At 32.0% G+C, this 14,084-nt stretch overlaps 4 protein-coding genes across 8 annotated transcripts; 1 reads left to right on the top strand and 3 right to left on the bottom strand.

Annotated features, from left to right (window-relative positions):
• Positions 1–91: 91 nt before the first annotated feature.
• On the top strand, positions 92–2,417 carry LOC125050915 (probable cardiolipin synthase (CMP-forming)). 2 transcript variants are annotated; one of them, XM_047651002.1, is made up of 5 exons: positions 97–684; positions 821–958; positions 1,112–1,327; positions 1,819–1,914; positions 2,094–2,417. In XM_047651002.1, exons 1-5 carry the CDS (start codon positions 280–282, stop codon positions 2,241–2,243), a joined length of 1,005 nt encoding a protein of 334 aa, XP_047506958.1. In that variant the 5' UTR covers positions 97–279; the 3' UTR covers positions 2,244–2,417. The 2 variants fall into 2 exon arrangements, with proteins under 2 accessions (XP_047506965.1, XP_047506958.1); XM_047651009.1 differs by lacking the exon at positions 1,112–1,327 and having other exon boundaries at positions 92–684.
• On the bottom strand, positions 2,411–5,351 carry LOC125050930 (transforming acidic coiled-coil-containing protein 3-like). Of its 4 annotated transcripts, none has more exons than XM_047651036.1 (2): positions 5,035–5,351; positions 2,411–4,916 (listed from the first exon to the last, which is right to left on the bottom strand). In XM_047651036.1, the coding sequence occupies exon 2, from the start codon at positions 4,847–4,849 to the stop codon at positions 3,887–3,889; it is 963 nt and encodes a 320-aa protein (XP_047506992.1). In that variant the 5' UTR covers positions 4,850–4,916; positions 5,035–5,351; the 3' UTR covers positions 2,411–3,886. The 4 variants fall into 4 exon arrangements, with proteins under 4 accessions (XP_047506992.1, XP_047506984.1, XP_047507001.1 ...); XM_047651028.1 differs by having other exon boundaries at positions 2,411–4,919; positions 5,186–5,351; XM_047651045.1 differs by having other exon boundaries at positions 5,186–5,351.
• A 1,296-nt stretch (positions 5,352–6,647) lies between these two features.
• On the bottom strand, positions 6,648–13,548 carry LOC125050955 (complex I intermediate-associated protein 30, mitochondrial). The gene is made up of 5 exons (XM_047651056.1): positions 13,127–13,548; positions 9,534–9,751; positions 8,262–8,447; positions 7,386–7,530; positions 6,648–6,786 (listed from the first exon to the last, which is right to left on the bottom strand). The coding sequence occupies exons 1-5, from the start codon at positions 13,425–13,427 to the stop codon at positions 6,707–6,709; spliced, it is 930 nt and encodes a 309-aa protein (XP_047507012.1). The 5' UTR covers positions 13,428–13,548; the 3' UTR covers positions 6,648–6,706.
• On the bottom strand, positions 9,987–12,289 carry LOC125050910. Its single transcript, XM_047650989.1, has one exon. It carries the CDS (start codon positions 11,946–11,948, stop codon positions 10,365–10,367), a length of 1,584 nt encoding a protein of 527 aa, XP_047506945.1. The 5' UTR covers positions 11,949–12,289; the 3' UTR covers positions 9,987–10,364.
• Positions 13,549–14,084: the final 536 nt, after the last annotated feature.

Raw genomic sequence — 14,084 nt, 5'->3', positions numbered from 1 at the left:
ATATTATAATATTTTGTTTATTTTTACATACATTATGTAGTATTTAGGAAGGTATAAAAAAAAACTTTATTGTACATCTGAAGATTGACATCTGTCAATTATCATATACATTTCGCACGCAAATATCTATTTCTTTAATTCTAAATATTGAACCCTATTTTTTTCAAAATTAGTTGGGTAAACAATTATATTAATAGAAATGTAAGATTTCATTATATTTGAATAATTATTCATAAAATAAAAAAAATTGTGTGTAACAGACTTACGAGAGGTTCAATAATGAGGTTCAAAACAAACAGGCTATTTAAGCACTTTCAAAGCTTTTACTGTAAACAATTTAGTACTATCATATCTCTTAAGAATACAACTATAAAGGCACATAGTTCTCGCGAATATCTCTGGCACTATTCACCCTTTGTATGTGTCTATTCGTCAGATACTAAAAAGTCATTTCAGAATTTAGAAAAAAGAGCTGAAGCTTTAAAAGATGCATTTGAACAAAAAAAAGAACAAATTAGAGATACAGAGCAAAAAATTAGACTTAAAAGTGTGGAATTTGTTCGGGATATAAAGCAACACAAGGATGTAACTAGTAAAAAACTAAGAGTAAAAAAAGAGGTCCTCATGAAAGATATTCTTGAAACTAAAGCTAAAGTCAAAGAAAAAATTGAAGGAGTCGTAGAGGTATATAAGATTACTATACTTATAATATTATAGGTTAATTTTCGATATATTTCATGAACTCATCAAGAAGAATTAAGTTAATTTATTTACATTTTTAGTATAACATCAAAATTATTTTAATAATGTTTATTTTCAGAAAGAAAATGTTTTTACTATACCTAACATTCTATGCTTCACAAGAATTGCTATGTCTCCATACCTGGGTTATGTTATTATGCAAGATGATTATCACCTGGCACTTGGTTTATTGACATTTGCAGGAATCACAGATTTGGTAAATATCTTGTCTATCTAGTTAGACCAGAATGGAAACGGTCTTAACAGAATAAGTATCTATTGATACCTGGAAGTTAAAATGCAATATTGTTCTCTGTTATTTTGGAAAATGTCTATATATAAGAATATAATGTTTTTGACTATTCTACAGCTTGATGGTTGGATTGCACGTAACTGGAAAGGACAAGCTTCAAAAATGGGGTCATTCTTAGATCCAATGGCAGATAAAGTTTTAATAGCAACTCTGTTTATTTCCCTCACGTGTCAAAACCTAATTCCTTTGGCACTAACATTACTTATAGTTGCAAGAGATGCTGCTCTAGTATCTGCTGGATTTGTTATACGATACATAAGCTTACCTCCACCAGTTAGTATCTTCCTTAGACATTTCTTTCATTTTAAATATTCATTAATAAATTCATATTTATTTTATTATATTGTTTCACCAATATTCATTAATCCAACAGTTTAATTCAATTAATAAGTAATTCATTACAGTACTATATTTCACTTAGTGTGAACTAATCTTTCGGTTTCCCAATAGGTATAAAGAAAAGAGAGAACATCTTAATTAATACATGCATCATAAACAATAACTTTTGCAATGTTTTACCAGAAGACTTATTGATATACTTATCCCTTAATAATTAAATGAAACACAATGCTGATTTACAAAAATAAATTTTAACTACTCAGGCTCAGGGAGATGTTGTTATCACATCTATAGTTAAGGAAAGCAGTTTAAAAAATATTAAAACTAGTTCAACAGAATTATTGCATGTCAAACCCACTTTGCCATACTTTAATTCAAATACTTTTAGTTAAATTTATTTGTATACCATCTTTTACTTTTTACAGAGAACACTTAGTCGCTATTTTGATGTGACTCATGCTACAGCTCAACTCGCGCCCACATTCATAAGTAAAGTGAACACTGCAATTCAGCTTTTATTGGTAAATTACACTTGATTTAATGTGACTTTATGGCTAAAGAAGGCTATCAGTACTTTCATAAAGTATGCAATCCCTTGACCCAATTAAATAGGACAAGATTTTATTAATTTTTTAAATTGTTATTAAGATTATTGTTTAGCAATATGTTTTTGAATTCGTGAACTTTTAACATGTTTTAGGTTGGCACAACACTAGCATCCCCAGTGTTTGGCTATGTGGACCACCCTGCTCTACAAGCACTTTTTGGTGTCACTGCTGGATCTACAGTTATATCAGCAATAAGTTATTTAACAAACAAAGATACATATAAAGTTCTGAAGAAATTATGAGTGTGAATTACTATGTATTTATTGTCTTCCAATCCCTGGTTAATGCATATAAAATCAACATTTATAAGACTAGGTGTATAAGTATTTGTATTCTGGCAACATTATAAATGTTTTTTCCAAAATAGAAATAAGTAGGCTACATGGGCTTTGTTAAATAAAACAATGTGTACAAAATATGAATTTTATTCCTCATTCTATTCACATGAATATGCAGTAAATTATGAAAGTACAAAATTATACTTAAGTAATCAAAAATAATCCAATCACTTAATAAATAATAAAAAAGAAATACAGTTTCAGTCTGAATCAATGAGGAGTGTGCTTAGTCAAAAAAGCTATAAAAATAGAATCTGGAATGTTGCCATTGCATGATACATAATTTAAATAATTAGTAAGGTGAATTAATGAGATTATTTTGATGACTTAATATACCAGGATTATTATAAAACAGACGCTACATTTAAAAATCAACATCTGAGCCTATAGAAATACTTTGACAACAGCTCTATGAAATACACACAGCAAAGTTAACAATTTCTTCCCACATTTAGAATTACTATTTAGTGGCAAAACTTATATTATTCTTAAATATCCCAGTTTTTTCATGGACTTTTTGGATGGTGAAGGTATTTTATCTATAAAGGCACACAAACTTAGTCGTGGATATTGCTAAACAGACAACACAATAAATATATACAGTATTTATATTCAATATAAAAGATCTTGTTTTATGATTTTGGTATGAATCATGGGTGCTCAAAGAGTAAGAAGTTCTAGCCATAAACATAATAGATATTTAGTGCATACCATTGCTGTAGGATTGTCTAGATTTTAAAGACATACATTATTAAGTTTTAAATTATATGCTTATTTTATATTACTCTGTTAGAATCTCAAGCCAGGCAGTACAGCAAAGCTACAAATAATTACGACTAGATCAAGAAACAATAAATATTGTATAGCCTGATTGAACTATATTATTAAAGTAATGCCTCACATACAATCTAAAGTTATAAAATAATAAAACTGAAGTTTTGTTACACTACATTCTTATTTTAGAACTAAATTCAAAATATAATTGTGAATATAATATTAATATTTAGTTTTAATCATGTTCAATTATGGCATCTATTTTTGTAATAGTTTGTGGTTTTTTTATTTTCAGACTACAGAATATGTTTAGGTTCTACACCTATTATTCCATCTTTAAGGAATTCTGTAAAATGAATACTGATAATATATTATATTTGGCTTCTTAAAAGACAAAAGCACCAATTACAAAAACAAATACTAACAATAAAGTAAATTAACAAATATATAAGTCACAAAATGTTAAAACCCTAAGCTAATTAATGAAAAACTGTCATAGAAATTGCACAAATATCTTTAAAAATTAAACACAATATTTTTAATTAAAATGGTAACACAATAAGTTCAAAGATGTGTAAGGTATACTGATTACAATTTATTTAGAACTTAGGCTCTATGTTAACATTAGAATAGAGGCTATTTCCATATAAGGTATTCTAATGTGAAATAAATATTATTTATACTGGTTAGTAAATGATAGCATTTATGAGTTTCTGAACTTAAGACACAAATTTAACAATTTGTTGCACTTAAGATACATAAGTATAATTAACTTACCCAACCTTGTTAATGAGCTCATCGCAGATAGCTGTTAGTTCCTCATTATCTTTAATTTTCTGAGCCAATGATTCTTGCAAAGAAGATGCATGGACTTCACTTTTCTTCAACATTGCATTTAATTTAAGGATTTCTGCCTGATGAGATTTCTTCATAGAATCCAGCTCTGCATTTGCCTTGTTTAATTGCTGCATTGCGTGTTGGCGCAGTGTTTCATATCTAGCCTCCAATTTTTGTATTGCATCAGTATTATCCTCAACAGTTCTTTTTAATGTTTCTTCATTACCTTTATAACCTTGAATAATAACCTTACATCTCTCATATTTGGTATGAACATCATTGAATGCGTGTTCCATAGATGCTAAGTGTGCAGCAGCTTCATCCCGTTCCCTCAGCAATGTAACTCTCTCTTCTGCCCATCTTTTAGCCTCAGATTCTCTTTCACCGATAAGTGATGAGATTGTTCTTTCATATTCCTCCATTACAACACTCATTTGTTTATTATTTCTTACTTTTTCTGACACTCGCTGTGACAATGCCTTTTCTTTATCTGCATATTCCTCATTTTGTTCTGCTAATTTTTTAATCTTTGTTTCACATTCCTCTAAGCGGTCTCTGAGTTCACGATTAATTTCTCTTAGATTGTGAGCTTCTTCTTCCTGAGCTGTAAGCATCTCTTTAACAGCTCGCAACTGTTCAACAGTATGTGGGTCCATATCTGAAGATCTATGTATGACAGGTGGAGGAGGTGGTGCTGGTGTACCTAAACTTAGTAATCGATCAATAGTAGCAATTGCAGGAGAAACCGTACCTTTAACTTGGGTAATCTTTGATGACACCTGGTTTCTATTAACAGCAGGGGTGACCACTTGAGTTGGTTTCTCAGATGGACCACTGTTACTAGATTGAATTGACAAATGTTGCATTGAGGTCAATATATTTTGCTCTGTACCTGACATGGTACTAAATAGCTTTCCAATCTGTTTTAAAATCCTATAGGTTTAGGACTGCTTGTGATGACATCGTCTTCTGAAAATAACGCAATAATTAATTTCAAGGACAATAATACTTGAGTCATTTGTCACTTAATAGCACTATACCTATGTTAAAAATTGTTTGGTTAATTCAATTAAAAATTACTAACCCGAATCCAATGAAAATTATTTTTCATATCTGGTAAATTAGTAACGCCTCTAGCATATAAAATTTATACACATCCTACACACAAGGTTAAACCCGTAAATGGCTAAATAAAAGCAATGTTATCTAAACCAATAAAATTAACAGTAACACACCAAAGGAATATCACGAACATTAATTTCCAACAAATTACATAGGTAAATATTCAAAAAACCTTTAAAATTATTCAGTAAGCTTTACAAAGGTTTTATATTTATAAATTACGATTCCCGAAATAGTTGATTCATTTCAGATTTGATTGAAGGGAAACCACAGATGACAGGAAGTTAGAAATGTAAGTCAATCTGACAGTGATAGATCATTAACTAAAGACGTAGTCGGTAAATTCCCCATGAGAAAGCAATTTTGTATACTGTGTAGGTTTGAAGTACTTAATAAAAATTTTTTTTATGGGACAGGAGGCAAACAAGCAGATACTCACTTAAGTGCTTAGCGGTGCCCGTTGGTCCATGGGCCAACACCTAGAGACCAAATTGTAAGTTTTTTTGCAAGAGTTCTATGCCATGCAGAACAACATTAGTGATAAAGATCATCCAGCGAAAAACAAATCGGGCCTGATGGGTAGGTAGCAAAGAAAGAACGCATTCCGTCCCAACCTGCAGACACGGCTATCGAGCATGGCATGTAATACTAGACAGTGATCCGATGATCCTAAAAGAAGTTTGATGAGGATGCGAGATCAACAACAACTCCAACAGGGAAGGGAAATATCCGTTTGTGTGACCACTATTTGTGTCAGGTCATAGGGCAATGTAAAGTCATGAAATATTCCCGTATAATCGGTGGTTGCTGCGCAAAGCCAGTTGACGTGATGGGCGTTGAAATGTCCAAGTAACACGATCTCAGCGGAAGGAACTTTCTCGAGTAAGGATTCTGTAGCCAATTGTATGCACTCTATGAGTAGGCCGATTTGTATCTTGCCGTTATGGGACCTATAAGCGTAGGATCATGGACGGTCATCACATAACCAGTCTACGCGTAGCTACGTCATATATACACATACTCCAGCCCGTGGTACAAAATTTTCTAGTTTATAACCAGGATAAGAGAGGAATGATGTCGCCGGCCGGCTTCGCTGTCTCTAGTGGCTGGTGGAGAACAACGTTCATGTTTGATAGCAACCCTCTAATATTGTAGGAGTAAGTACATAGATAGGGAGGACGGCTGACTCTGACGCTGGTGCCTGGTGATGCCTGCTTCGTTTGCGCCGATGTCGATGATTATTCGAACCAGTAGTAAGCGCAAATTGCCACTCAGAATACGAAGGTCAGCCTGGTGATCCTTGGGATTTATTGTGACTGATATGGATGCATAGAGTTGGATTCTCCACTGCAATAGCTAATGTAAATAACGTATCTCAAAGTTACGTTATTAATATACGGCGGTTAATAATACACTTGGCGCTTAGTTCGGTTCTAAATATCACTATTATTTATCAATAGTTATTGCTTAATTCTGACATTATACGTAACACATAAAGTGCAAGGATTCTCCCAAACCTTATTCTGCCTAATATAGAAAAAATAATCTAGATTTAATGAAATTAAAAAAGAAGTATTATTTTTCTTAGTAATATTTTATTCAATAATCTATATACAATTTATACAAGGATAATCTCACACACCAACAATAAACTTCTCGGTTTTATACATTTCATATGCGAAGTCCTCGTCATGTGTAGGGTCGTATTCTAAACCTAAAATAATAAATATGAATTAAATATAATTCAAAAAATAAAACCATTATTCAAAATTATTTAGATTGGTGTTTAAGCATGCTACTTTCAACTCAGCTCAACCCAGCTATGCAATAAATAATTTATTGCGAAACCAAGTAGATTACTAAAATATCAAACGAATTTTTTTATGTATGAGGAGGAAAATGGGCAGCTCATCTGATGTTAAGCGATACCGCCGCCCATGGACACTTACATTGCCAGGAGGCTCCCAAGCGCAAAAAAAGGTACTCTTTTCTTTTCTAAGTCGAATTGGTTCGGAAATACTTCAACGACTTGCTCAAAAAACGCTTTCTCGTCGAAATTTGAAAGATTTTTTTTTTTTTTTCCGGTCTTTATGGCAGGGCTCATTTGTTAACTCCCAGCTGTAGTCCCGGTAGGGATGGCTATGGCTAAATCCGACCCCGAGTGAAGGAAACATCGTAAGGCATGCTTAGACCCAATATTAAATACGTTTGTCAGGCACAAAAGATTATATGATTTAAAAAATAAACTGACGCAGAAATGTGTTTACCCCGCGGCCAATTGGGAGGTTTACATGATATAATGTGTGTACAAACCTATATACTCTACTTCTAAATTGAAAACACCATCGTATCTATCGCCACATGCGATCCCGAAATGAGTGATTCTATCCAATCGCATCCTTGTTTGCTTGTCCTGTAGACGTCCTTTGGCTCCAAGTACAAATTTAGAAAATGGTATCTGAAATTAGAAAATAATAAAACATACTTGGGGGCTGACTCAAGATTCTTAACAGTAAAATTCATCGACACGAATTGTCATTTTCATACAAATTTAGAAAACTAAATTTGTCTAGCCAGTCATGTCGTTCGTTCGTTGAATAGACTAGACTTTCTTCATACACTACTATTAAGGCGTCTTGACTAAGTACCCTGATTGCTTGATTCATGATTGTGTTATACGTGTATAAGTTAACAATGTCAAATCATTTGTTCTTTTTGACATTTGATGATTTGTCATTGTTATTCTATAGCCTCGGAAGTTTACCCTATAGTATTTATTCGTCGTAATAATAATAATTGAGTGGTGTTGGCCTAGTAGCTTGCGACTCTCATACCTGAAGTCGCAGTTCATGCCCGACTGAGCAACAATCATTCTATGTGCGCATTTACCACTCGTTCGTATTTTGAAGAAAACATCGTAAGAAAACTGGTATGTCTTAGACCCAAAAAGTCGACGGAGTGTGTCATGCACAGAAGGCTGATCACCTACACACAGACACATGACTATTAGAAAAAACAATGATAACGAAACAGATACATGAATCTGAAGCTCAGATCAAAAAGGTTGTAACGCCACTGAATTTTTTGCTTAGTGATAATTATAGTGTGCGTTACGTATATGACGAGACTTATATTGATTAAAGAGGTTCTATATATACACTAGCCTAAACCATAGATAATACTAAATACCTTAGCTATTTGCCAATAAGGTCCACCTCTTGTGTATAGCACATAATGGTAGATGTCGTTCCATGTTAAATCATAATATCCTTCACATGAAATATTTAATAAATAGGATCTGCCATCTCCTCTTACTTTAATTACTAGCGTGTTGTAAATATTCCAGTCGTATGTCGAATCTCGTTTGAAAGATTTCTGTAAAATATTTTACATTATTTAGTAGCAGTGCAACCCAACTCACGTTTGTTAGTACAAACTCCAGCTACGAACTTCCGTATGCTCCGAGGATAACATCGCATACTCGCATTCTACTAGTGATTTTTAGGCGCGTTATGAAAAATTGATGAGAGTGAAATATGGTGATGCGCGCGCACCGTGACACAAAATTAACAGAATGAAGTTGCCCACGGAAGATGCTACGGCATTGGACATAATTTAAAAACAACATTCGAATAATAATAGAATTTATGTTACACTTAATGTAAGAGAATTATAATAAATATTTATTTATTTAATTTTTCAAATGTAAACTGAACTTTATTGACTATAATGACTCCTTTTCCAGTCTTTGATTATTTAATTGTAATTAATTATTTGCATGCAATCAAAAACTATTTTTAATAATGCCAAAGAAGTATAACTTCTTACGCGCGTACATAAGTACACGCACCCTTTTTTTAAACAGGTCCAGTTGTTTTTGGAGTACATTTGTCGAGTCGTTTTTCGCACACGGTTGTAACCCAATGTCCTCCGAAACGGCTTGACTAATTTTAATAAAAAAACATTTTAAATATTCGGTAGGTCTGAGAATTGGTCGTAAACTATTTTTTAGAGCCATAAGCATCAGTCATCACTTACTACACTACACTTAAACTAAGTTAGCCCACCCCAGTAATTTATTTTTTCGACAAGTTTTTCATGATGGCATATAACCCTTATTTTGCTGAACAATATTTGCCGGATTTCCAATTTAATATACGATACAGGTCTCGTAATGGACCAAATTTAACATTGTTTTTGTTAATAAGCACTAATCACTTAATGTACTTGGCAGATTTTCATGAAATTTGGTAATATGGAGGTAAAACCTTGTTGATTTATACATAAGTATATGTAAGTATAAGGATAAATCACGTATTCCATGTACGTATGTTGTACTAGGTTTAATAAAATAAGTGCAACTATATACAAAACCTTTAAAATACGATCGTGAACCTTTTCCCGTCAAAGTTATGAAGCATATTAATTGACATTGTTATTTTGAATAGAATTCATACTCACTCTTATCCTTTTAGACCGCATGGAACAATAACCAGATTTCTTTATACGACCGTCTTTAGGAATTCTGGTGTCCAGGTAACCATGGAATTGAGCTCGACCTGCTGGACTCATGTCTAATTTACAATTACTGAATCCTTCATTATGGTCACTATCACTAGTCGTTACGAACTTATCCAATACATCTGGACTATTAAAGCACCATAAAAGATCAGTTTCACCTAAAAATAAATAATAAGTTGCAGCTGCGAGAAATAAGTGCATAACTCTGTTTTATTTTTAAAAAAATTCTCTACTTGGCACATGCTATGCTTTTTAAAAATATAAAATAGTTTGTATGTATTGGTGTTAATAATATGAGGCTATATTTGTAATTTATAGAACTGGGATATATTATTAATTGATATTTAAGATGTAATATAACATTCAGAATAGTAGAAAGATTAATAAAACATACTTGTTGAAGTAATTTTATTTTTAAAAATTTCAGATTTATGGTAATCATATACAAACTAATAATACAACATAACAATACTTGTCATTTGAATAAGAGATTCATTATTTTAAATGTAGTTAAAAAGAACAATCAAATTATTACAAAGCACCATCAATAGTTACAGAGAAAGTAAACATAGCAAACATAATCACAGCTGCCACAGAGTATAATTTAACATAAACCTAATTAATTATAAAAATTTAAATAATGTGCATTAATCAACACATATCAATTAGAAACAACATATTATTAATATGACAAATAATAATAGTGGTGTTGATAGCCAAATTAAAAAAAAGGAATGTCAAGTATTAAATCAATCAATTTGTAAGTTTTGTCTAACGGACTTGATTGATAAGCTGATCACATATTCTAGTTAATCCTTCATTGTCTCTAGTCTTTTGTGCAAGAGACTCTTGTAAGGATGAAATCATAATTTCTTGCTTTTTTATAGTAGCATTCATCTTAGTAATTTCAACATTATGATTTTTCTTTATGTTATCTAACATCTCATTAGCTTTCTGTAAGTTGTCTGTTGTGGCTTGTTTGAGGGTGTTATATAATTCTTCATACTTTTTCATGCCTTCATCATATTCATCAATTTTTTTATTCAAAATTTCTTCTCTACCCTTAGATTCCATAACAACACTCTTACATTTTTCATATTTAGTTAAAAGATCATTGAAGGAACTCTCCATGCTTGCTAAGTGCTTCACAGATTCATCCCTCTCCAGTGTAATTTTCTCTAAAGTTTCAAGCAATTGCACTTTTTCTTGTTGTTGGTCTCCAATTAAATCAGATATAGTTTTTTCATATTCCTCCATTACTACACACATTTGTCTGTTGCTTAATTGTTTATCTTGTAATTGCTGGGATAATTGATCTTCTTTGTCCATAAAGTGTTTCTTTTCTTCTGTTAATTTTTTTACTCTGACTTCCATTTCTTCTTTGTAACGTGTAAAGTTATGTTCCATGTCTTGTAACATTGATCTAAGTTCTCTATTATCCTGTCTCAGTTGTAAAACTTCATGATCTTGATTTTGCAAAATTGCTCTTAAAGACTGTAGTCTACCATTTTCATGTTCTCCATAATGTGTTGTTTTTCTACTTCTTGGACTACGAGGGGCAGCAACTGGTGGAGTATTACCAGAGAAATTAATTAATTTTTCAGTTACAACTGGACTAGGTAAAATAGCAGATACACTTCTAACAAGAGCTGGTGTTGATTTTGTTCGAGAAGGAGTTGGTCGTGACAATTCAGCGCTTATAACTGGTGTTACCATTTGCATAGGTTTGTCTTTATTCATAAACCCTTTGTTTTGCAGGTTGCTTACTGAAGTTGAATTATCTAAAGTTTCAATAATTGTATCAGTCAAAATAGATGTAGTACTGCCTGTTTCATATCCAATGTCACACTCTAATGAATCGGCTTGAATTTCACCTTCAGATTGAACCATCTTCTGAGCATACAGAGGATCAAACTTGACAAAAAGGCTTTCTTTACCTCTATCAATGAAATTTTGTTTGCGACCGGTTTCACTACATTTGGCTAGAAAATCCAAACTAGTTTCATCAATAGATATATTTGATTCATAGTTATGAACTTCTCGCATCGTCACATCACATATACTGTCAAAGTCTGTACCAGTCAGATAATCATTAGTAATATCGACTTCGTTCATTAAAAGGTCATCCGATTTCTTAGGTGATAGAGTCATAAGATCTCCCATGGATGACACAGGAGTAATAAAACTATCATCGGAAGCTACCGTACTTGTCCTTGTCGAAGACATGTTTAAATTAAACTCGTTCTCAGGAACTGGGTGTTTAAACATACTTTGTACTTTTTGAAAAATTATTCCAAAAGCACTATTGTTAGTACGAAGTGAAGGCGATTCGTAAGGTTTAGAGTTAGAAAACATTCGGATATTCACTTGATGGTTGGTAACGCAAACTTTACAGTCTATATCAAAATAAAAGAATTCTCTCCACAAATAGATCACAAAATTAATTCACATTTCACAACCAATACAATTAACGGCCATAGTTTTGATTTTTGAATAACGAAATTATTTGTTGTCAAAACCAAATATTGACATTGACAGACAATACTATACAATACCGGAAGTACGATTTAGACTTTTCTTGTCTATGCCTCAAATGTTACTACAAAACATGGCTTAAAGGTCTCGTTAAGCTAGGTGAGGGATATCGGGTTCGATTCCCGGTTCGAGGGCAAGTTTTAATTTAATTTAAATTTGTTCTCGGCCTTTGGGAGGGTTATGCGGTACCGGGCGAGTGCCTAAACCGAACATGGAGGACACGGTCGAATTTTTAAAGACAAAGCATGAATTATAAAAAATCCTATACTTGACGCTGGCTAATGCACAAATCGTGCCAGAGCCATAAAAAGGTCCCTTTACCAGGCCATGAAAATAAAAAAAATACAACAAAATACAGTATACAGTTATACACATAACTTTTGATATTATCGAAAACAAGAACTCCCAATATTAAAGACATTCCTATAAAATTGTTTTTTTTTAAATATTAAGATGAGGTTTCTTCCAAGGATTCTACATTAAATTCTATAGAAAACTGTCTTAATAAGTTTATTTATTAAATTTGAACATAATATAACAGTTATAACAAAGAAGACTGGACAGGCAATCTAACATATTAATGAAAGAAACAAGACAGAACAGACTGAGAAGATGATATAATTGTAATTATAGTTCTTTAATTAAGGAACAAGTTATGTATCTCAGAAATTTGGAACCCATTTATTATTAAACTAAGTATTACTAATTATTCTTAATCTTAAATGTGAACTTGAACAAGGGGACAAAATACAGTCAAAACTTGTTATAAAAGTATCTAATGACATATTCGGAAATATAAAATCCATTTTTTTTATTACAATACCAGATGGCTCATGGTATGTGAAGATGGTTTACTCACTGCTGTTCTTAACTATTATGAATCTAAATGCAAATTGAAGAATTATCAGACTGTGGCTGACAGGTTAGCAAAATATCAAAATATTATATTTTGTTATTTAAAAAACCCCTAAGCTAAGTAAACTGTAAATTGATCTTACCAGGTCTTGCTAGTAATAGAGGATCAGTTGTGAAGTAATCCTTAACTTCATTGGCAAATAACTTGAGCTCATATTTAAGTTCTCTGAATCCATTCTTAATATTATCTAAAGGCGCCGTCTTTATTTTCGTATTATAGCCGCCTTTTCTATCTCTTTCCCAAAATTCAAATCGCTCAGGAATTTTAATTATATGTTTATGTGTCTGTAGCAGTGGCCGACTACCATTAGTTTTTCTTAAAACAGAGAATTGCCGATAATTGAACATAACCTTAAACTTATTACAATTGTGAAAAGCTATCATTATTATATGTTTTCTTATTAGTTATTATGGTTAAAAATACGTTATTAATCAAAATGTTGATATTTATATTTAACTTTATTTATATTTACATTATACAGAGACAATATTTTTTTTAAAACTGACAATTTGCTAAAGGCCTGCCACAGACTTCCCTTGTGATATGTCTGTTACAGACTAGAAAGACTATTTTAAAGACAAACTATGGTCGGCTAGTAAGTAAAAGCAAAATATGGCCTAAAGCCCGTCAAAGACTTATCTATCTTAATATATATATATATTTCTTGTGTGCGTGTGTATGTGACTGAACTCCTCCTAAACGACTGGACCAATTTTGATGAAATTTTTTGTGTGTCTTCAAGGGGATCTGGGAATGGTTTAGATTCACAAATCAGCCCGCCAGATGTTAAGGGTAGTCCACCCCTAAATTTTTATTTTTATTTTTTAGACAAAATTTTTAATTTCTATTTTTTTATGATACAGCATTAAAAAATACATACAACCCCTAACTTTCACCCCTCTACGATCAACCCCTTTTTTTTTATTATAAATGATATACATGGCGAAACGACGTTTGCCGGATCAGCTAGTAATATATAATAATATTTTTATGGCTAGGCATATTACTATATATTTTCTATACTAATTTTCGCGTGACCG

This window comes from Pieris napi, chromosome 1 (genome assembly GCF_905475465.1).
Source record: "Pieris napi chromosome 1, ilPieNapi1.2, whole genome shotgun sequence".
NCBI lineage: Eukaryota > Metazoa > Arthropoda > Insecta > Lepidoptera > Pieridae > Pieris > Pieris napi.
The sequence above is the reverse complement of the archived record's forward strand: the minus strand, read 5'-3'. Positions and strand labels throughout refer to the sequence as shown.

Coding starts and splice junctions, on each gene's coding strand:
- LOC125050910 (XM_047650989.1), bottom strand. CDS start 11,948: ATGTTTTCTAACTCTAAACCTTACGAATCGCCTTCACTTCGTACTAAC.
- LOC125050930 (XM_047651036.1), bottom strand. CDS start 4,849: ATGTCAGGTACAGAGCAAAATATATTGACCTCAATGCAACATTTGTCA.
- LOC125050915 (XM_047651002.1), top strand. CDS start 280: ATGAGGTTCAAAACAAACAGGCTATTTAAGCACTTTCAAAGCTTTTAC. Junction 1,328..1,818: donor ACATAAGCTTACCTCCACCA/GTTAGTATCTTC, acceptor TACTTTTTACAG/AGAACACTTAGTCGCTATTT. Junction 1,915..2,093: donor CTGCAATTCAGCTTTTATTG/GTAAATTACACT, acceptor AACATGTTTTAG/GTTGGCACAACACTAGCATC.
- LOC125050955 (XM_047651056.1), bottom strand. CDS start 13,427: ATGATAGCTTTTCACAATTGTAATAAGTTTAAGGTTATGTTCAATTAT. Junction 9,752..13,126: donor TCTATTACTAGCAAGACCTG/GTAAGATCAATT, acceptor ATTTATTTTTAG/GTGAAACTGATCTTTTATGG. Junction 8,448..9,533: donor TGCGGTCTAAAAGGATAAGA/GTGAGTATGAAT, acceptor AATATTTTACAG/AAATCTTTCAAACGAGATTC.